This window comes from Anas acuta, chromosome 4 (assembly GCF_963932015.1).
Source record: "Anas acuta chromosome 4, bAnaAcu1.1, whole genome shotgun sequence".
Classification (NCBI taxonomy): Eukaryota; Metazoa; Chordata; class Aves; order Anseriformes; family Anatidae; genus Anas; species Anas acuta.
Window position 1 is genome coordinate 74,580,078 of NC_088982.1, and position 22,931 is coordinate 74,603,008.

At 48.0% G+C, this 22,931-nt stretch overlaps 1 protein-coding gene across 1 annotated transcript in view; it reads left to right on the top strand.

Annotated features, from left to right (window-relative positions):
* The window catches only part of LOC137856550 (adenylate cyclase type 10-like), a 183,030-nt gene that overhangs the window by 156,794 nt on the left and 3,305 nt on the right, over nucleotides 1-22,931 (top strand). The window contains exons 2-18 of the mRNA XM_068682129.1: nucleotides 11,945-12,049; nucleotides 12,842-12,880; nucleotides 13,247-13,390; nucleotides 13,501-13,706; nucleotides 14,169-14,262; nucleotides 14,578-14,666; nucleotides 15,235-15,426; nucleotides 15,642-15,763; nucleotides 16,294-16,370; nucleotides 17,285-17,474; nucleotides 18,420-18,472; nucleotides 19,205-19,358; nucleotides 19,589-19,781; nucleotides 20,089-20,175; nucleotides 20,630-20,913; nucleotides 21,582-21,718; nucleotides 22,369-22,500. Coding sequence (XP_068538230.1) covers nucleotides 12,031-12,049; nucleotides 12,842-12,880; nucleotides 13,247-13,390; nucleotides 13,501-13,706; nucleotides 14,169-14,262; nucleotides 14,578-14,666; nucleotides 15,235-15,426; nucleotides 15,642-15,763; nucleotides 16,294-16,370; nucleotides 17,285-17,474; nucleotides 18,420-18,472; nucleotides 19,205-19,358; nucleotides 19,589-19,781; nucleotides 20,089-20,175; nucleotides 20,630-20,913; nucleotides 21,582-21,718; nucleotides 22,369-22,500 — 2,212 coding nt within the window. The 5' untranslated portion in view covers nucleotides 11,945-12,030. The remainder of the gene's footprint in view (nucleotides 1-11,944; nucleotides 12,050-12,841; nucleotides 12,881-13,246; nucleotides 13,391-13,500; nucleotides 13,707-14,168; nucleotides 14,263-14,577; nucleotides 14,667-15,234; nucleotides 15,427-15,641; nucleotides 15,764-16,293; nucleotides 16,371-17,284; nucleotides 17,475-18,419; nucleotides 18,473-19,204; nucleotides 19,359-19,588; nucleotides 19,782-20,088; nucleotides 20,176-20,629; nucleotides 20,914-21,581; nucleotides 21,719-22,368; nucleotides 22,501-22,931) is intronic.

Genomic DNA, 22,931 nt, shown 5'->3' on the forward strand with positions numbered 1-22,931 from the left:
TTAATTTCTCTTGATACCAGTTTTTGTCTACAGGGGATTTAAATTCACAATTCCTGTCATTAACAAAGAACGTTGGCATGTTCTGTCCATATTGGAGTAATCATCTTCAGACTGATTAGAGCACTTCCTCAAGAAATGACAGATTTCAAGTCCAAAGTTGGTGATAAGACCCAAGCCATGTCTCCTACATTCTAGGCAAGTTATCCTAGATTATTGGCTAGCTGGTGGTGTGTTCTGTGAGAATGCAGTCTCTGAATAAATACATTCAAATCAGTCCTAGAAGTGATATAGGATGGGATGTGCCGAATCTGAGTGTCTCATTAGGAAAGCAGTATGTGGCAGGTAACAAAGATCATGGCATTGCCAAGGTTGAGAGGGTATATGTAGAGAAATAACTTCCATGTCCTCAGAGAATGTAAGGTACTGTTGTTTAAGAGGATCTATGATGACGCTCCTCTTGCTAAATCTATAGATAAGACTCTACCTAGCAACTTAGATTTTCCATCTTTTTGCATATCTGCAAGGCTAGTAATTCAGTTAGGGGAACAAAGATTTGCCGAAGACATTTTTGCTATAGTAATTAAAACTGTTCCTGTTACAATTAGGGATGCGAAATGTTAACAAATGTCCAAGGGCTAAAAGGAGCCCTAAGTAATTATTATAACTGTACAAGAACTGCTTATAATTGCTGGACTTCCCAGAAATTATTTTCAGAGGAAATCTGTGTAGCCAATTGCATTACTACCTCCTCAGATCAATATTATATTATTCCCAGTGCACGGATATCCACAGGGCAAAGCAGCAAACTATTAGCATTTCATTAACAATACACCACACCACAAGACTATTAGTCAAATGATCGATGACCCAGCCAGGACGTATCTCCAAACGTTTATGAAGAAATAGTAATCTCCTCTTGTTCTTCTTTTCTTTCTGCACTGCTTTTCTTTCAAAAAAAGTTTCAAAAAATTGCTGTGATTTTTCAGATTTCCATATGTTACACTCTTCTAATGGAATGTAGATGCATAAGGACATCAACAGTGCAGTTTTTTCCAGTGCATTTTTCCAATATGTTTTAAATCTAATATAGAGAAAAAAAACAAAACAAAACAAAACAAAAAAACCTTTCAGCTTGTATCCAGACCATTCTCATTTTTCTTTCTTCCAAGATAAAATTGTTTCTAATTAGTAGCAGGTTTCTAGGTGAAATATTTTGTCTTCACAACTCAGGCTCCATTTAAATTCAGATTAAAGTGTAGCATCTTACTGAAAACCCAGTCGCTTGTGTGTCTGTAACATACAAAGAGAGGAAATCATAATATCAGTAATGTGACCTCACTGAAATAACTCAGAGATAGAGCCACTTATTTAATATATATACAGATAAATATACATATATATAATATATTATAAATAATATATATAATATACATAAACAATATATTTAGTATATATAATACATTCACATCTAATTATTTAATGAATATAAATGATCAGAAAATCCATCAGCCTGTTAAAGCCAAAAGAAAACAAGCAAGCAAGCAAAAATAAAATTATATAATGTTAAATTAAAATTAAAATTAAAAAAATAAAATTTGACAAAATTAAAAACCTAACATTTTGTTCCTATGCCCAGTTTAAACATTTCCTAAATTTTCAGTTTTAGCTTGGAAAGACCATGAGCATAAACAGTACTTCCTGTTGGCTCAAGAGAGGCATTCAAGATCTGAGGATTTAAATTTTAGGCTTATATCTTTCTAAAGCCCAAGGAACATGGAAAACGCAAATAGGATGAAGATTTTTGATCTGTTTTGCAGAGGAAATAATTTATTGAAAACCAAATCTGAATTTAAATGAATATGCTCTTGAAAAATTTAGTTGTTTGCAAAGCTATCCAGAAGAATGTTGTCATTCAGATCATCCAGCTTCTTTGGATATCTTATGAGCTTGCCCAGATATCTGTGTTTAGGTCCCAAAGTGCATATTCATAATAGTCCCTATGTTATCAGCATATCTTTGGGGTTTTGGTTACTGAATATTTAAAATGAATCAGTCCACAAAGATTAAAGGTATATTTTTGTGACAGACAAAATTAAGAGGTTAAGACGAAATGTAATGTTATTGCCTTCACAAAATGTTCATGATTTTACCTCAGTTGGTAATAAAGTTTTATTACCAAATTAAATTATAATATATATATATATTATATGTATATGTATATGTATGTGTATATATATATATATTATAATTTGTGGACTGTTTCCATTTCCTGTATCTATTAACAGCCTCCAGTTGACATTTAGAAAGCTGACAAAGAATTTCTTAGGTGGATATGAACGGTTTTAATTGCTTTGCAGTACAAAACAGTACAAGAAGGATGTAAAAATTTTGGAGAGTGTCCAGAGGAGGGCAACAAAGATGGTGAAGGGCCTAGAGGGAAAGACATATGAGGAGTTGCAGTCACTGGGCCTGTTCAGCCTGGAGAAGAAGAGGCTGAGGGGAGACCTCATCGGGGTCTACAACTTCCTCGTGAGGGGGAGTGGAGGGGCAGGAGCTGACCTGTTCTCCATAATCACCAGTGATAGAACCCGCGGAAACAGTGTTAAGCTAAGGCAGGGGAAGTTTAGGCTGGACATCAGGAAGAGGTTCTTCACTGAGAGGGTAGTTGCACACTGGAACAGGCTCCCCAGTGAAGTAGTCACTGCACCGAGCCTGTCTGAATTTAAGAAGTGATTGGACTGTGCACTTAGTCACATGGTCTAAACCTTTGGGTAGACCTGTGCAGTGCCAGGAATTGGACTTGATGGTCCTTATGGGTCCCTTCCAACTCAGGATATTCTATGATTCTAGTTTTTGAGCCTGACTGTAGAATACAGCAATTTCCTGTTACTTTTTATTTATAGTCAGACAAAGAATGCATAGATAGGTGCAGATTTGCTGGGAAGTCTATTTGATAGACTGATGTATCCAAAAGCAAATGATTGAATGATTTAGCATTTAATTCTATAAAGTTGGATGCTTGATCCTTTGGCATCTGTACCAGAGTCTCTGTAACGAACCAGGGTGCTTGTTCCAACTTGAGAGTTAGAATATTTAGTATGTGACACTACCAAAACACGTCTGAGAAAAATTGAATAAAAAGGCTTAAAAGTAAATTTTGATATATGAAAATCCTAACTCAGTTAAAAATAATAATTAAAAATATGTTCAATGCATATCCAGTTAACTGAAAATGTTCCATCAACTGAAAAGATTATTGTCTCAGCATTTAAGACTGCCTTCTTTACAACCAGTTAAACATAATCTATATTTTAAATACTTTGACTAATCCTTCTTAGATGGATTTGCAAATTTTGTAAGTCCTAAATCGGCAGTGCACAGCCATGCAAAGATGGATGAGGGTGATGGGCAGCAAGGCCGAATGCCTAAAGCATGGTTCCTCCCTCACACAGCTCTGCTGCTTCCAAGATACTGGACTATACATGGTTATTCAGTGAACTAGCCAACATGGAAACTTTCACCATGACTGGGATGAACGTTTGGGTTTGGGAGGATTTTGCATTCAGTGAATGGACTAGATGTGCCATGAACATAGATGCACTAAGACCTGGTGAAATATTTTCAGGGTTAAGGCTTCTGTAAGTAAACTTGTAATAGATTTTTCCATGTGCCTTTTGTTTTCAAATAAGTATCGTATTTTGTTATATCTAGACTCCTGATCATTACCCAACATCTTCCTGAGTAATCCTTGTTTCAATAGAACAGGTAAAATAGTCATGAATGAAAAATCTTTTTAATATTAGCTGTCTTGGCTCATTCTGAAACATTCCTTGAGTTTTTGTGGCATCGAGATGGAGAGACAAGAAAAGACAATGATACTGCTGAGGCTAAAAATACAGGCTTATCTCTCTGTATTCTGACCTGGAAAAAAGAATAGGTGAATATATAATTCTATATTTTTGTCTTCTGTCGTCCTTTGAGATTTGTTGAAGAATAGTAAATTTGTCAGTGGTCACTAGAGGCATCGACACCTTTCTGCTGCACTGACACAAAAAGCGATATGCATCAGAAACAAACTATTAAGGAAGTGGAAGGGTTAAAGAAACATAATGATATTAATGAAGGTGAAGGTGTCAGGAAAATTAATTTGGTATTTTAATAATTCTTCTGCTAAGATCTCCAGGAAATGTTATCTTAGCAATTTACACATTTTTTCTTTTTATTTTCCTTTTTTTTTTTTTTTTTTTTTTTGGGAAAGTGATTTATCCTTACCCATTTACAGCAGAGTTCCCACTGTTCACTTTATAGTTTTGTTTTTCGTTGTTTTGGTGAGATATGACATTAATTTGCCTTCACATCTTTTATTCATTTTATGTATGCAAAAATTCTCTAGAATGTATTACCATATGAAGTCTGGAAAACAGAGCATATGATTTTATTAAAGGTTGAGGATATAAATACTTAAATTAAGAAACAGAAATGTGTCTTGGAAGAAGAAATGACAATATTTGTATATCTTAAAGTTGCACTTCATAAGATTAAGGGAAAAGTACCATAATATTCATTCTAAACTGGTGTGTTTTCTCTTCATCCTGGAGTGATACTTGGCATCTGCCTTCACAAGCTCTCATATGAGAGATGCTTTGCCGTATGCACATGTCCTTCCTGCTGTCAGGTTGCAAAATGAAGATTTGACCCTTTGCAAATTACAAAGGTTTGACTTGCAAGTATGGATGTAAAGGTTGTAAAAGTGACCATAATAAAAAAGTATGTTTGCACATGGAGAATAAACGGATGTATAAAACACAAAACACCACTCAATGTTAAAATTGTTTTACTATTTAGGAACATAATGTGATTTTTTAGCTTGAAAAGGTCTAAGTTACACAAGTCCTTTACAGTATTTGATAATAAATGTAGATCCTGTTTTAAATTTTACTTGAACTGAATCTGATTTATTTGTTAGGCTGTACTGTGTTTTAATGCATAATTCTGTGTGCAGTGTAAACTGAATATTTTATATTTTTCAAAACCAATAGCCAGAGTTTTGTAGCAGAAGATTATATTGTGGCCTCCTATATAAGCATAATAAGCATATGGACTGTGTTACTGAAAAAAACCCAGTCTGTTTCTATAATTATCCATGCAATATTAAGCTTGGAACTGCAGCAAGAAAAGGAATGGAGAATGTTTATGTATACTGTGGTGTGGTTTTTTTTTGTTTGTTTGTTTGTTTTGGGTACTAATCTTGAATGTTATATTTGATAATTTTCTTTTACTCCTTCACAAGCCAATAGTAAACAATTGAGCATAGCCTTTTAAAGTATTTTTCTGCCATTCTATTTTCATTAATTTCAAAAGAAAGATAGAATTTCAGTCCTGTACAAATGTTTGCTTCTTAGGGAAAACAGTTTAGGTGTCAAGGTTTGTGGCAGGTGTAAATTGAGTGATTCCATATGGTCTTAAAAATGCCTCAACTGCAGCATCAAACTCCTTGTTAAAAGGATCAAAGAAATGCAGAACAACCTAATTTATCATCCATCACTTTAGGAACCTTTACCTTGTCTCTGAGACTGATGATGGCAGATCTGTCACATCCACACTACTTTCACAGAAAATCTATTAGGACTCATAGAAATCATCCTAGAGTTCCTCATTACTCAAAAGAAAACACTTTGTGAGTATCCAAAATGCAGCAGACTTTCTCCATAAGCCAAATGCCATAAATATGTCTCCATAACATCCCATATTTCATTGGTTGTCTCAAGGGCTGGACTAATGCTTGAGACTTCCATACCAAATACATGGACAAAAATTTTTTCAACTTCACCCACATAAATTTCACCTTCAGCTGGAGCTGAATACTAAGGCAATTTTAGATCGCTCCACAGTATACTTGCTTCAGTTCCCCAACAAAAGAGAGAGATCAGCTTTTAAATAATGAAATTGTTTAAAATCTGCTGTGCTGTCCATAGGTGACAGCCCCAGTAGATGAACTGAAACAGAGCCCACTTAAATTGAGTTTTACTACTAATTTACTAGCCGATATCTTTTGATTAATTTATTTCGAATACCTGGGCACCCTGATCACTCTTCAAATGCTGTGAGAAATGTGGTGCAAATCCACATATTGCAGTTTGTGGAAAACAGTATGGGTTAAGCTGCCAATCTGAACAGAAACAGCAGTCCTCCAAATACTGTGGAAGTCTGATATACTGCGAATGTTTCAGTTGCTGCTGAACCAAAGGTAAGAGCACTGGCTCAAAGTAGGTTAAAATTGCAGACAATGGTACTTCTCAGAAAAACACTACAGCTTTGAACAACACATCTAAAGTACAAACTTTGTACGTCAGAAAAAATAAGAGCCCACTGAGGTTTCTCCCTTGTTATTAGATGCCATGTTGTACGAATATGCAAAATCCAGGTAGTTACAACCTATGTCAAGACCAAGATATTTTCCTGGAGTTTTCCTTTCTCACTCATCAGAAAAATTTTCAGTCAAAAATAAGACCATTGTGCCTTTTTGTTACCTGTTTGATATTTTCAGTAGGCCATGCCTCAATTGTGTTAGCTTCTGAGATCCAGTTACACGGTTATTGGGTTATTGAAATGATATGATTTATAGCATCGTGAAGCAATAGTTTTAGAATAGAAATTTCCAGCTTTCACTTAAAGTATAATGTGACGTATTCATCCATTTTCTGATTCTGTAGATCACATGCTACAGATGCTTATAGGCTTATAGGTTTACAGTGTGCTTATTGGTTGCACGCTGGAACAGGCTCCCCAGTGAAGTAGTCACTGCACCAAGCCTGTCTGAATTTAAGAAGTGATTGGACTGCGCACTCAGTCACATAGTCTAAACTTTTGGGCAGACCTATGCGGTGCCAGGAGTTGGACATGCTGATCCTTATGGGTCCCTTCCAACTCGGGATATTCTATGATTCTATGATACACCATTCAGGATGTTATGAGCATATCCAGGGCTTTAAAGAGGAATACACGGAAAATTATAGCATTCATTTAGTTTAAGAGGATATTAAAGCAATTTGTAAAAGCAAATTACAATGACAATCCATTCTCTCTTTGTCTTTTTAACCTGAGCCAAAATTTGGTGTTGTCATGTATTGATACAGTGATTAAAACATCAGTGCAATTATGCTTTACAATGCTACCTTTTAATATAGTAAAAAATGACCGTTACTAGTTGTAATCTTAAAAACAAACAAACAAAATGTTGATATATTGAAACCTGTTCTTTAACTCATGGGTATGAAGAAATTTTGAACACAACTGTGTATGAATGGCTTAAGTTGTAGAGGTACCAAGTAAAAATTAAAATTTGTATGTGTGTACTTTTTTTTTTTTTAAATGCTTAATTGATTGAATGATTATCTTGGTCCTTAAAATATTAAAAAAAACAAACAAAAAAACCCACAATGATTTATTAGATCATATCATGACAGCTCTCATGCACAGGTGTGAGGTCTCGTTGTCCAAAACTAGTTGGAAAAGAAATAGAATCCGGATACTGAAGCCATTTAATTACAAGATTTTCATTTACTTTCTTTGATGGAGTGGGCAAACTGATAAACTAATAGGGCTACAACAGCACTGACAATGGTAAGACAACATAAATTGAATCTGGTTACAAAGAAAGAATAAAGTTGAGGAAAAGTTGGAGCTCAGGAAAAATAAAAATTAAAATGTTGGGGCCTGGACTTTTTGAGTGAGCAAAATGTTTGCTTGTAGACACTTGGGTTTCCATCGGTGTGTCTGATTATTGTCAAATTTTGCAATACTGTACAGAGCTATTCTATTATATGCCCTGGCTACAATATCAGGTGATATCAAAGATATAATGATAACCAAATATCTTTGGCCAAGCTCTTTTCAGTGGTTTGCGGGGACAGGACAAGGGGTAATGGCCACAAGATAGAGCACAGGAAGTTCCGTACCAACATACGAAAGAACTTCATGGTGAGAGTGACGGAGAACTGGAACAGACTGCCCAGGGAGGTTGTGGAGTCTCCTTCTCTGGAGATATTCAAGGCTCTTCTGGATGCCTACCTGGGCAGCCTGCTCTAAGGAACCTGCTTTGGCAGAGGGGTTAGACCCTATGATCTCTGTCCCTTCCAACCCCTTAAATTCTGTGATTTTGTGATTATCTGTAGTGGTCTGAATGAACGTCTGTTTGGGGCAAAAATGTCCTGAAAGAAAAGCAAGTAAGGAAAAAAGTGTTTCTGGCTATGCGTGCTGTCTGTTTCAGAGTTGATCAGTCCAGTGAAAACTTCTGTGCTATCTTAGATACTGGGATGAAAGTAGGCCTTACCTAAACAATGAAAATCTTTTTCAATCTCTGTTTTGGATTATCTGCAAATATCCATCTAAACATTCAGGGAGGTGAACGTGGCAGCTGGTCAGCAGGGGCTGGAGGTATAGTGATCACCTGGAGACACAGAATCACAGAATCACAGAATTTCTAGGTTGGAAGAGACCTCAAGATCATCGAGTCCAACCTCTGACCTAACACTAACAGTCCTCCACTAAACCATATCCCTAAACTCTACATCTAAATGTCTTTTAAACACTTCCAGGGATGGTGACTCCACCACTTCCCTGGGCAGCCCGTTCCAATGCCTAACAACCCTTCCGGTAAAGAAGTTCTTCCTAACATCCAACCTAAAACTCCCCTGGCGCAACTTAAGCCCATTCCCCCTGGTCCTGTCACCAGGCACGTGGGAGAACAGACCAACCCCCACCTCGCTACAGCCTCCTTTAAGGTACCTGTAGAGAGCAATAAGGTCGCCCCTGAGCTTCCTCTTCTCCAGGCTGAACAAGCCCAGCCACTCCTCGTAGGACTTGTTCTCCAGGCCCCTCACCAGCTTTGTCGCCCTTCTCTGGACCCGCTCAAGCACCTCGATGTCCTTCTTGTAGCGAGGGGCCCAAAACTGAACACAGTACTCGAGGAGTGGCCTCACCAGAGCCGAGTACAGGGGGACGATCACCTCCCTAGCCCCGCTGGCCACACTGCTTCTTATACAAGCCAGGATGCTGTTGGCCTTCTTGGCCACCTGAGCACATTGCTGGTTCATATTCAGCTGACTATCAACCAATACTCCCAGGTCCTTCTCTGCCTGGCAGCTTTCCAACCACCCATCTCCCAGCCTGTAGTTCTGCTTGGGGTTATTGCGCCCCAGGTGCAGGACCCGGCACTTGGCGTTATCGAACTTCATGCAGTTGACCTCAGCCCATCGGTGCAGCCTATCCAGATCCTCCTGCAGAGACTTCCTACCCTCGAGCAGATCGACACACGCACCTAACTTGGTGTCATCTGCAAACATACTGAGGGTGCACTCAATACCATCATCCAGATCATCGATGAAGATATTAAAGAGGACCGGCCCCAGCACCGAGCCCTGGGGAATGCCACTAGTAACTGGCATCCAACTGGATTTGACTCCATTCACCACGACTCTTTGAGCCCGGTTATCCAGCCAGTTTCTAACCCAACGAAACGTGCGCCAGTCCAAGCCAAGAGTAGCCAGTTTCTTGAGGAGAATGCTGGGGGAAACGGTGTCAAAAGCCTTGCTGACGTCAAGGTAGACCACATCCACAGCCTTTCCCTCATCCACCCAGCGCGTCACTTTGTCATAAAAGGAGATTGGGTTCATTAAGCAGGACCTGCCTTTCATAAACCCATGCTGACTGGGCCTGATCAACTGGTTGCCCTGCAAGTGCCACGTGATGACTCTCAAGATAATCTGTTCCATGAGCTTCCCTGGCACTGAGGTCAAACTGACAGGCCTATAGTTTCCTGGGTCTGCCCTCCGGCCCTTCTTGTAGATGGGTGTCACGTTTGCTAGCTGCCAGTCAACTGGGACCTCCCCCAATAGCCAGGACTGTTGATAAATGCTGGAAAGCGGCTTGGCCGGCTCCTCTGCCAGTTCTCTCAGTACCCTCGGGTGGATCCCATCCGGCCCCATTGACTTGGGCACATCCAAGTGCCATAGCAGGTCACCAACCCTTTCCTCATGGATAGTGAAGGCCACATTCTGCTCCCCATCCCCTTCCACCAGCTCAGGGTACTGGGTATCCAGAGAACAACCGGTATTGCCGCTAAAGACTGAGGTGAAGAAGGCATTAAGCACCTCCGCCTTTTCCTCATCTCTTGTAACTAAGTTTCCCCCCGCATCCAGTAAAGGATGGAGATTCTCCTTAGCCCTCCTTTTTTGTGTTGATGTATTTATAAAAACATTTTTTGTTATCTTTAACGGCAGTAGCCAGATTGAGCTCCAGATGAGCTTTGGCCTTCCTAATTTTGTCCCTGCACAGCCTCGCTACATCCTTATAGTTAATGAAAGTTAAACTTGATTTTGTTGTTACACCAGACTGAAGCATGATTTGAATCAAGTAATTGGAATTACAGTAGGCTAAAATTGCTGAAAAACGAGTTTGGAAAGTTGAAATGCATTTATTTCCTATTAAACCTTAATTAAAACATTTGGTTGTTTTCAGTTAAGAACTACTGGATTCATAAATGTAATACACAAATTATAACATTTATGAAGTTTAATATTTAAACCATATCAGTTTCAAAATACAGAATTGTTAATTTTATTGAACAAGTTTTCCAGTTTTCAAGCAGTGACCTTGCAAACAGTTCAGATAATCGGTGATCCTTAAAAGCACAAGCCAGTGTTTTCAAAACAAAACAAATCTCCTACTTAAATATCTCTTTCTAGTGCTCTTCTAAGAGGTTAATTACTAACCACCGTTTGCTGCTTATGTTACCATCCTCATCCTCCATCCTTCACTCCTTATCTCTTCTTCTCTTAACCTTCACGTCGCCACTGTTGTTTTCAACCTTTCTTCTTGGATGGATGGAAAAACATGAAACAACTTTTCTAGCCGGAATAGAATAATTTCTGAATTTTATTTATGTATTAGCATTCTTCATTCTGGTTGTGTCAGTGGTCCACTGACTTAACTGACCAGCAGCCTGCATTCCCTGCCACCAGCCCCTAACCACCCCCCCAGAACAGAAGAACTGAGCAACCATTCTGGAAGGTTCTGGTGGTGAATGTTGTCATGAATATATGAATGTTCTTTACCCTCTTCCGGTCTTAATCCTATTTGTACTTTTTTCTTTTTTTTAATAACCTCATTGGAAGAAGTAGCTCTATACATTTGCACGGGGTCACAGCGGCTGCTGCTCAGCAGGCATTGATCTATGGAGGATGGCACGGTTAGCCCACCGTGTTGCTGGAGGGCAGCCGATAAGCGATGCCCTATGAATGACATCACAACCAGGTGATTGTGATGACCCATGGGGGCAGAGACCAAACTGTCCTTCAAGAAGGCCCCAGGCTCACTGCACCGTCCGGTGCTGAGGGGTCTTCATCTCCTCCCTCCCAGCTGGGCATGGTTGTCTTCTGCTGAGGTACCCCGGTACCACAGGGCACTGACCATGGCATCTGCCTGGGAGGGGGAGTGCCCGTACTCTGAGATGGGGCAAAGGAGCGTGCTCCTCCTCCCCGATCTCCTTCTTTCTGAGAACTTCGCCTGGGAGAACCTGGTCCCCAAGAATATCATGGGAGTGCTGTTCTTAGCAGATGTTTCAGGTGGGTTGGGCACGGTAGAGCCTCCCCGGAAACAGAATCACACAGAATCACAGAATTTCTAGGTTGGAAGAGACCTCAAGATCATCGAGCCCAACCTCTAACCATTGGGACACACCAGGCCCTCAGGGGCCCTGGCCCGTAGATGGCACAGCTATCTTGTCGCTGTTGCGGACTCCTGCTGTGATGGCTAAAGAGAGCACGGATTGGCTTCTCTTGCGATGCAGCGACTGACAGGCGCTTAGGCTTGGCAGCACGGGACTGGCTGCCAGGCCCTGTGGCCCACGTAGACATGTCCTGATTTCTGCCTGTTCTTCCTGCAGGTTTTACTGCTTTGTCAGAGAAGTGTGTCCAGCAGAGCGGCACAGACAGAGGTGCTGACGAGCTGGCACAAATACTCAATGACTACATGAGCGACTTTTTGGAGGGTAAGAGCCATGCTGCCAGGCTGTTGTGTATCGGGCCCTGAGGTTGCTTGCGGAGGGCAGAGGCAGCCTTGCTGCACCACCTGCTCCTGCCTCCTTGGAAGGGCTGTGGAGCTCACTGTGGCCTGGGGGGACAGTGGGAGCCGTGGGGCTCCCGTGGCAAGGGAGGAGCGCAGCAGGTCTCTTCTGCTGCCCACTGTGATGAGGGAGGCCCCAGTGGACTGCAGGCTGGCAGACGTGCCTCCAGGCAACAGGAAGGGCTGGAAGGACTTTCCAGGGAATTACAGGCCCGTCAGTCTGATGTCAGTATCAGGGCAGGTTACGGAGCAGGTGATCCTGAGTGCTGTGACATGGCACATGCCTCCAATGGAGGAATCAGAAGCAGCTGGCGTGGGATTTTGAAGGCTAGGTGCCTCCTGACTACCCTGATCTCCTATGACAAGGTGACCCACTTGGTGGCCCTCCTGAGCCCCTTATCCTGGGGGATGTCTCTGACCGTGAGCATGTGGTGGCCACCACTTTGGCAGCATTTGCAAGTGTCCCCGCTCAGAGATCTTCACCAGGCATCTGGACGTGGCCCCGGGCAGGTGGCTCTGAGTGGCTCGGCTTGAGTGGAGACGGGGTGCGGGACCGGAGCAGATACTCTCCAGAGGTGCCTTCCAGCTTGCACTGTACTGTGCTTGTGTGGCCTCCCAACTCACTGTACAGGGGCCAGGGCTGTGGCTACAGGTGGCTTGCCCCACGGATTCCGGAAGAAGGCGCCCCATAACTCTGCCTTCCCTTCTTTCTCCACAGTTGTGCTGGATTTTGGAGGAGACATCCTGAAGTTTGGAGGTATGTCCTTAGGAGGAGGCTGCTTCCATGTCCTGCTGCTGTGCAGTGTTTCCCGCGGGAGCCGCTTGCTCTGTGCTCTGGCCTGATGGAGCAGCTCTCTGGCCACGCAGCAATCCCTCTGGTGGTGTCCCTGGGCTGCTGCAGCTGCGGAGGAGTGCTGGGCAGAGGGTCCCCCCGCCACCCACCCTCTTCCCCTGCTGCCCTGGCTGGTGCTGTGGCTGGTCTGGCAGAGAGGAGGGGTCCCTGTGGCCAGGGTGCTGTCCTTCAGGAGGATGCCCTCCCACAAGCCCGTCTTCCTCTGCACGCCAGCTGGCCACTTGCTGCTGTCCCTCAGGAGAGCCTTCCCCTTCCCCTCACTTTCCCCAGGGGATGCTGTGCTGGTGCTGTGGAGAGCATCAGAAGCTCAGCTGCCTCAGACCATCAGCCTGGTGCTGCAGTGTTGCCAACAAATCCAGAAGAAGCATGGCAGTCGTGACACGCATTTGGGTCAGAAGCTCCACCTGAAGATAGGTATGGGCGCTGCAGGGTCAGCTGTGCCACGTGCACAGCCCTGGCACTCTCCAGTGCTGCTGACTGCTGCTGCTCCCCGGTGTCAATGCTGCTTCTTGCTCTCTCCCCAGGGATCTCCGCAGGGCAAATGACCATACTGTCTGCTGGAGACAGGTACCATCAGCAGTACTTCGTCTGCAGCAACGCCCTGGATGAAGTTATGAAGGCCCAAAACCTTGCGGTTAAAAGTGAAGTGATTGTCTCGCCCACCTGCTGGGAGCTGTGTGAGCAGGAACAGATCCAGACCAGGCTTTTTGGTCGCAAACGGGTTCTGAAGGTAGGTGGACGGGTTGGCCTCTAGAGCCTCTCTGAAGACCCGCACCTGAGAGGGAAGGAGGCAGGTGCTAGAAGGCTGAGGCGCTGGATGTGGAGAGAGTTGTAGCTGTAAGGGTTGGTAGAGAGCTGAAGCAGTTGCCCTTCCACCTCAGGGGTAGCTCTGGGTAGTGCTTGCTTGGTGTGACTGGCCGAGGGAAGCACAGGAAGGGTGTGGGCCCCACCAGCAATGTCCCCCATGGGTCGCGCAGCTGTCCTGGAGAGCTGGGGCATGCTTGGGTGATGTCTGCGTGGCTTTGGTCCTTCTGAGGAGGCACTTCTGTCCCAGCTGAAAAGCCAGAGAGGTGGGCTTGCTGCACCAAGAGGTTCTGCCCTTCTCTGGAAAGTGAGAGTGGAGGGGCAGGCTGTGTCTCCCGGGGCTCCTTGGGGATGCCAGTGGCAGTACTTCTGTTCTGCGTGTCTGCAGGTTCAGAGCACGGAGCACATGTCTGGATCAGAACGCGAAGATGCTGCAGGCCAGTTTGACCAACACGCGAAGATGCGGCGTTTGGAAAGGCTAAGTGAGTCCCTGCTTCACCATGTTCTGAGACTGGCTGGAAAAATGGGGCCTGCCTGCTTCAGAGTTCCAGGGAGGAACTCCCCCTGCCCTCTTCCACCTTTCAGTCAGCGTTCGTGCCTTTGTCCCTCCTGTGCTTCAGCTGAGGCTGTCGCTGCCATCCCCTCCTTCCAGGGCACGGCTCTGGCCAAGCAGCTGCAGAGGGGAGCAGGAGGAAACGCCAAAGAATCTTTGCTCTGCTTTGCCCAGTGCCAGCCCCGTCTTTCAACCCCCTTCTAGTCCCATCCTGCCAGTGAAGGCCTGCATTTGCTTCCCTTAGGGCACCAAAGGCCACCTTTTCACGTGTCCAATGATCCTAAAGCGGCAGCAAAGATGCAGAAGTACATACCAGAAGCTGCTCTCAGGAAGGTAAGGCCACTGCTGCTGGAGGCTTCATTTTGGGAGGGCAGAAGAAGGTGTGCGTTGCATGGGTGGAGCTCTCGTGAAAACAGACAAATGGAAGAAAAAGCACCCTGGGGCGGGAACCCAGGGGACCTGATGCCAGGCTTAGTGGTGCCGCATGTGCCAGGCAACTGCCCATTTTGTGCTGCTCCTCAAAGAGGCACGGGTGGCGGGAGGTGGACTTGCCTCTGTCTTTTCCATGACTCTTGCTCTGGACGTGCTGTGTGCACGAGGCGAGGACAAGGGGGCGAGTCTGCTCAAGTCCCTGGGACGTGCCAGAGGGTCGCCCCTCGCATCCGTACTTGCCACAAGATGGAGTGTTGCTGGAACATTCCCCTCTGTCGTTTGTGCTATGACTCTGCTATGACCTGCCTGCCGCAGGCTGGCCTGCGATTGGCACCGAGCAGAGGACTTACCCTTCCTCCAGTAGTACCTGGTATTGCCAACATGCCTGATCTCCCTTGGTACGTGGCACGGGCCCAGAGGAACCGCCGGGAGAACAGGCTGGCAAAGCTGTCGTGCTCTTCACTTCCAGCTGGACGTGGATATGCCGCTGCACCTGTGGTCTGAGCTACGGCCAGTCACCAGCCTCTTTATCCAGCTGCAGTTTTCTGAAAATGCCAACACAATGGATCTTCAGAGGGGCCTCTGTGATGCCACCAGGATGATTTCAACAATCATCAGTCCTCACAAGGGCGAAATCAACAAAAGCCTTCTGTTTGATAAGGTGAGCGTGGGGGAGCAATCCCACCCCCCGAGGGTGGCCCGTGTCTGTTTAGTGGAGAGGGACTGAGGAGCAGCTCTGCCTTGCTGGTGGGATCAGTCCTCTGTGGCTTTGTGTTGACCTGCAGCTGTACTGGTCTCCCTGGCGACTGCAATGGAACGGCATTAGCTGCTGGCCATAGGCACTGTAACCAGATGTGTTGCATCTGTCCTCTGCAGGGCTGCACATTCCTCTGTGTGTTCGGAATGTCTGGAGCAAAGCTGCATCACGAGAGCACCCATGCCTTGGACAGCGCTCTTCAGATCATCAGCACGTGCTCCACGTCGTTGAGGAATCTTGAGTGAGTGTGTGGCGGTGTTGCAGGGCATGCGTGCTGCCTGGGACAGTGCAAGGGGGCTGACCAGCAAGAGACGTGGCCTCCTGGCTTGGCCTCCTTTGTCCCTGGCAGGACTGAGGCAGCACCCTGAGAAGCAGCAGGTGGCCCCTGGGCTTAGCTCACGGCAGCCAGGCGCAGTCCCTCCAAGCAGAGCCTGCCAGGAACAGGGCTCGGGCCTAATCTCAAAGTCGCTGGCATTGTAGGTGCTCTGTGGGTAGCACCTGCTTTCCTCCACTAGTGAGAGGGGCTGTGGCCTGCTGCAGGTCGCAGCCATTGGGCCTCAGGGGAAGGGTCCAAGCCATCTTGCGTGCACCCTCCCCACGTCCCTTGTGGGTGGGCTGTGTGGTGCCCCGAGCTCTCCAAGTCCCCAAGGCATGCACCGGCTGTGGTCCCCCTGGTTGGTGCCAAGGGGAGACGTGGGAAGTGGCAGAGCGGGGCGAGCAGGACTGCGCCTGGGGCACCACTGAATTTGCGCTTCTCTCCCTGTGTGCCAGGGCAATGTCTATTGGGGTCACCACCGGGACGATGTTCTGCGGCCTCTGTGGCCATCCGGAGAGGGCTGAACATACAGGTACCGCACCTTAGTCTGAAGAGTGGGAGGCTGGCGTGGGTGTGCTTAAGCATGTCAGTCATGAAGAGATGGGAAGGCTGGGGCAAGCACATATGCTACAGCCTGCCGAGAGCGGCCCAGATGTCACGGGTCTCCACCTGAGGTGGGAGAATGGCCTCAGAGACTTGCGGTTCCCGCTGGGTCCGCTTGCCCTGCTGCGGGGTTGACCTGTGCCTGAGGGTGTAGTCCCAAAGCTGGGAAAAAAACAAGGAAACCTTGAAGAATATAGAGAGGCCTGTAGCTTGTGTAGTATTTCTATAGCTTGTATAGTCTTTTAGGTGAGAGAATATGGGAACAGAGAGACAGGTAGCCTTGAGCTAGCAGGAGCAAGGGAGATAAGGGACAAAAGGTGAAAACAAGGAGGAGAACAACAGCTCCAGACTAATCTGTAGTAACCTTTTGCTCATTAAGGGTCGTAAACGTATTAAAAATCGTACCCATCAAAATGCTAACGTATGCTAATGTGGGATTTGGTGTGTCCCTGCTTCCCCAGCCCCCACTCTTTCTCTGTAATGTGCAAACTCAGGAGACGTAAGTTAGGTGAGCTGTAATAGCCAATCAAAAGTACCCAAAGAGATAACTTTCACAAGTTTGCTGTGTATAAGTAACAGTGATTCAAGTCAGAGGTGTGCTGGCTTTGCGGAAGATCGCCAAGCACCTGACTCTGCAGAGTTATATAATAAATTATTTTATTATATAATATATATATATTTATATAATGAATTACTTAATTAGAAGATCTTCGCTCTGTGTGCTCATTGGTGCAGTGCACTAGGCATGCACCTATGGACAACAAGGGGAAGTAGCCCTTGGCCTTGAAGGGTGGGGCAAGGCTGCTTTCCTAACCATGTCAATGTGTTCTCTCTCCATGGCAGTGATTGGCCATAAGGTGAATTTGGGAGCCCGCTTGATGGTGCACTACCCCAGGCTGGTGTCCTGTGATGAAGACACCTACAAGGCTTCTCGCCTGCCCAGTTACTTCTTCAAGGAGTTGCCGAAGAAAGAGTTGAAAGGTGTTACAGATCCCAGCCCTGTCTATCAATATGTGGGGATCACCAACAAGTGGTGAGTGTCTTCCGAGCCATCTGGATGGGGCCACAAGGGAAGCCAAGGGTGCAACCTTGACCGGTAAAGAGGAGCTGTGCAGCAAGAGACCAGCCTGGCCTCCCACAGAAATCCCTTCCCTGTGGCCAAGAAGATCCAAAGGCCTGGCATGGGTCTGCTTTGTGCCTTTCTGCCCTTGCGTCTCCTGCTGCTAAGAGAGCTGCGAGTGACGCCAGTGGGGTGCGGAAGGTTGTCCTGGCTTTGGAGACGCACGCTAGCCATGCAGGCTTTTTCCAAGCGGCTTTCCGCTGGGCTCCCTGCCCTGTGTTTGCTTCACTATGTGCAAGGCTAAGGCAGAGGTCATTCTGATGCAAGGAGGATTTTTTTCCCAGCTCCTTCTGCGCAGGAAGCTTTGGGTCAGTCATGTCGCCTTGGGGAAAGGTGGGCCACTGGGCCACTCTTCCTCCTGTCTGCCTGCTCAGTTCTCAGCTGTCCCTCCGGGCCAGGGTTGGAGGACCTTTTGGATGTTAACGTTGCTGTCTCTTGAAAACTACCAAAAGACTTGAGCCAAAGGTGCCAGGTGCTTGTTGTCCTGAGCCACTAAGTGACACAGGTCCTCCTTTCCAAGAGGCTTCTTTTGCTTGTCCAGGGTGGCAAAGCAGTCTACCTAGCCAACAGCACACCCTGGCTTCTTTGCCCCATCTGGGCTTTCTTTGGTTTTGGCCTCTGGCGAGGGACTCCCAACACCTTCTGCTGTCCCGCCATGGCTGCTGGCCTTCTTTGTGCTTGAAGCTGTCCTGGCATGTCCACTCGAATGTTGGCCGGGGAGCATGCTCCGGACAGCATGCTGCTGGAAAGAAAAGCAGTTACCTGCGGAGGGTCTCCTCCCCTAACACAGCAGGCTCTATATTCCCTGGCTTCTGACCAACTAAGTGAAACTCATGTTTTGTCTTCTCCCACTTCTAGCATCTTTGACACGGATCGTACCAAGAGGAGGTCGGACCGTCGCCCCTTGCTGGGTAGGTAGAGAAGTCCTCGCTCTTCAGAACCCCAGCTGCTTCCCTTTGCCCAAAGCGGTGCGCCTTGCTGGAGGTTAACCCTGGTAGGCAGCTGAGCCCCACACAGCCCCCTCCCTCCCTTCCTCCCTCCTCTAGCCTGCTGGCTAGTGGGGCAGCATGAGAAACTGCAGAGGCCTTGACACTGTGCCAGCACTGCTCGGCAAGAGTTCAGTGTGTTCTCGGCGTTCCTTTGGTGGCAAGTCCACCACATCACAGCACACTCCAAGCTCCTGTGAAGACAAGGAGCTGTATCGCAGCCAAAACCACAACAGGCCCGAAGACACCACCTTAGCTACAGGGTGCCGGCAAGAGCTCTGGGGCTCAGGGTGCAGTGAGATGTTTGGCATGCCTTTTGGGCGCAGCTGCCTGCAGTGTCTCCAAGTGTGCCCTCCAGTCTTGGGCTGGATCAGTGTGGGGAGCTGCGTCCAGCTGGCTGAATCTCGTTGCCTGTGGGAGGAGAAGCGGAGGGGAAAGAGCTCCTACAAGCTGCGCCGTGTGGCCAGTGGGCAGGCGGCTCTGTTAGAGCTCTAAGGAAGGCAGTGGTGCCAAAGCTGAGCTGAGGGGCTTGGAAGGAGGCCTGGGTGTAGGCAGGCTTACTGACGTGGTGGAGGGAAGCCGCCGTGCCAGCAAAAGGGAATGCTGCCCTGCTTTTCAGCATGCTGCAACAGCTTGTTTCCTGGTTGGTCTTCACAGGTCGGGAGGTGGAGATTGACCTCTTTGAACGCAGCTTGAAGGCCTACGAGACTTTGGGACAGCCGCGCATCCTGGCGTACGCAGGCATTCTGGGCTCTGGAAAGAGCCGCTTACTTACTGAGCTGGCCTTTCTGGGCCAGGACACTGGGCACAGGTAAGTGGGTTTTTTGAGACCCTTCCCATGCCCGTCCCCTGATGTTCGTGGAAGACTGCGATGCCTCTGCCCTGTGCCTGGCCCTCCGCCCCCACCCCCGGGACTGTGCACCCTGCGTTCCTTTGCAGTAAGAACCAGGCAGCGTGCGTCTCTAACTCTCCTGTCTTGGCAGGCGTGGGCTACTGGGGGCCTTTTCTGCAGCTCAAGTGCCTTTTGCTTTTGCACCGCAGGGTTGTCACCATGGAACTGACCGAGGCCCACATGAGGCAGCCCTTCTCTGCCATCCGTATGCTGGTGGCCAGGGCCCTGGGACTGCAGGCAGGTGAAACGTGCGAGGACTGGCAGCGCACCCTGCAGGCCAAGCTCCAAGGGGTGATAGAAGAGAGCAGATACTGCCTCCTCAACAACATTTTCCTCGTCAAGGTGAGAGCGAGAGGGAGGCCTCCTGAGGTAGTCTGGTGGTTGTTTGGGTGTTCTGCTGGGCTGGGAGTTGCAGTGCTCATAGCACCCCGTTCTGATTCCTGGGTCCAGGGAGGCTCCTTGTCTGTGGTGACTTCATGTCCTGTGCATGTGCCAGGTGTCTTGGTCAGCACCCTGGAAAGGCCAGTGAAGAGAGGCTTGCGCTGACCTCATGCAAAAGCAGAGGCGCTTTGCTCTGCCGTCTAGCTTGGTGGATAGGCATGCCTGGTCCCAGGATGATGTTTCTTTCTGACTCTGCTTTCCTGTCCAGTTTGACATCTCAGACAAGGTTCGCCACATGCATGACCTTCAAATGAAAGGGGAGTTGCAGAAGACTTGCAGGAAAGTGCTACAGAAGGTGAGTGTTCCTCCTTCTACCTGGGTCAGGGAAAGAAAACAACCCTGCCCGCTGCAGGCTCCACATCAGAACAGCCTGAGTGGGCAGCAGGACGATGTGCCAGGGTCACCGCCCTTCAGGGCCCAGGAGCCCCTCCTCCCAGAAGCCCCTCTCACGCCCTCCCCATATGCCTCGTCGTAGCTCGCCTCCTGTTAAGTTGGAGGCTATGTGCCCTGGAGGAGGATTGACGCCTTCTGCATTCCTTTGCCCAAGCTCCCTTCTTCAGAAGGGCAAGTGATGTTCGAGGAGGCCTTAAAGTCTTGCAGAAATGAAAAGCCAGTAAGCTTCTGAAGAGGGAAGCGGCTGGGGAGAGACTTCTGAGTATTCTCCGTCTCCGGAGAGAGGCTACATCTCCTCCCGTAGAGGATGCTTGAGAATCCGCCAGACTCCACGCAGAACCATCTGCTTTTTTCAGACCCTTGGAGGAGAATTTGGCATATTTGTCATCGACAACGCCCACTTCATCGACCCTGCCTCCTGGACTGTCATGTGGCCCGTGCTCCAAAGCGTCACGCTCTTTATGGTGATGAGCTTAACTCCTGGCCACGAGAGAACGGAGAGCTTTTTCAAAGCTGCAGCAGACAGAAAAACGTCCCAGAGAATCAGCTGTCTTCATCTGGAAGAGCTGAAACCTGCAGCTGTGGTGCAGAAAGTCTGCCAGGACCTTGGAGTGGTCAGCATCCCCAGGGATCTAGCAAGGTATGTTGCAGGCCACGGAGCTCTTCCGGAGGGCTTGGACCTATGCTGCCACGGAAGGAAGTCGCCCCGCAGGAAAGGAAGCACGGGGCCTTCTGGCAGCATCCTTGACTCCAGCAAGGACCTGGGTTTCTCCTCAAGAACCACCACAGCAGGTGTGAGCTAAGAATAGGCAGCTCCCAGGACGCAGCACGTGGGCAGTGACAGCCCTTTGCTGTTGCAGAGGAGGGAGGGCAAGGCAGGGAGGAAAAGGGAGAGAAGAGGAGAGAGGAGAGCAGAGGGAGATGGGTACCCAAGCCTCAGCGTGGCTGAGGTGTCAAAAAGGCTTTGACCAATGTAGCCAGGCTGCAGTAGGGATTCCCAGGAGCAGGGGGTCCAGCCAGCTGCCAGAGCAGATCTGGGCTCCTGAGGACAGGGAAGATCAGGCTTGCTGTGTTGTGCTTTGGACATTGCCCACGACCATTTCCCAACAGACTCCAGCAAACAGTGTAGGGTCAGGGGTCCCAAACGCCCAAGCCAGTGGGAGGACCGCCCCCTTCTGAAGTGAGCCGTAGCTGTGACAAAGAGGCTGGTTACCCTGTGAGGCCTGAGTGACTCGCCACTCGCCCATCAGAACTGTGTTGCACCATACTTCCCTGGTGTTGGTCACTGCTGGGTCTGCTCCTGCCCAGGTTCCTGATCCAAAGAAGCTCTGGCATCCCATATTACTGTGAGGAACTGCTGCACTGCCTGCGTCGCGACAACGTGCTCTTGTTCAGCACTGGGAGGCAGGACAAAAATGTGGAGGACAACTGGGAGGGCTTGATCGGTAAGCACTCTTGTTGCGGACTGGCTAGATGCTGTTGCACGTCACCCCCCCCCCACACACACACACACATGACCGTGTCCTGTGGCTTTCCAGTGACTCTGGGCAGAGTCCGATCTGGCAGCAGGACAGAACTTGTTCTGGCTGAGGTGTGGGCTCCTGCACACCTTGCTGTCACCTTGGCAAGCCACCAGCTCCCTCGAGAAGAAAGCCCTTCTGCAGGAGAGGGTCAGACCTGGGAAAGTGTAATCCAAAACCAGAAATGCCCGCAAAGGCGCTGGGAACTGAGGAGCTTGGCAGTAACGCAAGAGCAGTAATTGTAAGAGCAATGCCAAGCAGAGTGCTGTTGCCCTGGGGACAGCCTGCATGGGCTTTGCCTTTTGGATTATCACTGGCAATTTCCCTGGCTGTGGGAGGGAGCGCTGTCAAAGGTAGCAACCGCTGTGTTCTGTTGCGGGATATTCATTCAGTACAGCTGGGCAGCAGGTCCAAAGGCAGAAAAAGAGTTGCAAGGGCAATGCAGACAAAACCATTGCAGTGGAAACCGGTTTGCCCTGCTCACTGACCGCATTCGGTGCGGGCCATGAAGTGGACCCAACCGTGACAGGTTGGACTTGCCCCACCTTGTTCATGCTCTCTCTCTCTCTTCCCAGCTTCTGCAGTTGAGGCTTCACTCGTTGTCTCAGCCACCTCAAGCTCCAGTGCTGGGAATAACAGTGGCACGGTCTGCACCATCAGAGCAGACGTCAGCCTGGAGACCACCGTGCTGCCGACCGCCTTGAAAGGTGAGGGGCTGAGTTCGCGGCTGTGCTGGGGTCCTTTCCTGGGGTGCACGTGAGAGAGGGGATGGGCATCGGCATGCTGCAGAAGCACCCTCTCAGCCTGGGGGGCCCTGCCAGGAAGGCGACTCTGGTCTGAGCAGACAGAGCCCTGCGCTTAAGGGCACAGATGTCCCCCTCCGGGCTGTGAGGCCCACAGCAGTTGTGGGGAGCTCCAAGTCCAGCTCTGAGGTGCTGAAAGCGCTCTCTGCTCTCTGTGTGCGCTGCTGGGTGTCAGCCTAGTTCAGCTCTGGTAGGTCGCATCACGGGTCGCATGTACCCGCAGGATCGTGCCCTCCCCATCCTTGGTGGAGGAGCTCTTATCCCTGGGCCTTGTTGCCTGTGGTTGCAAGAGGAGAGGAGCCATCTTGAAGACATTCCCCTGGACTCCAATTGCC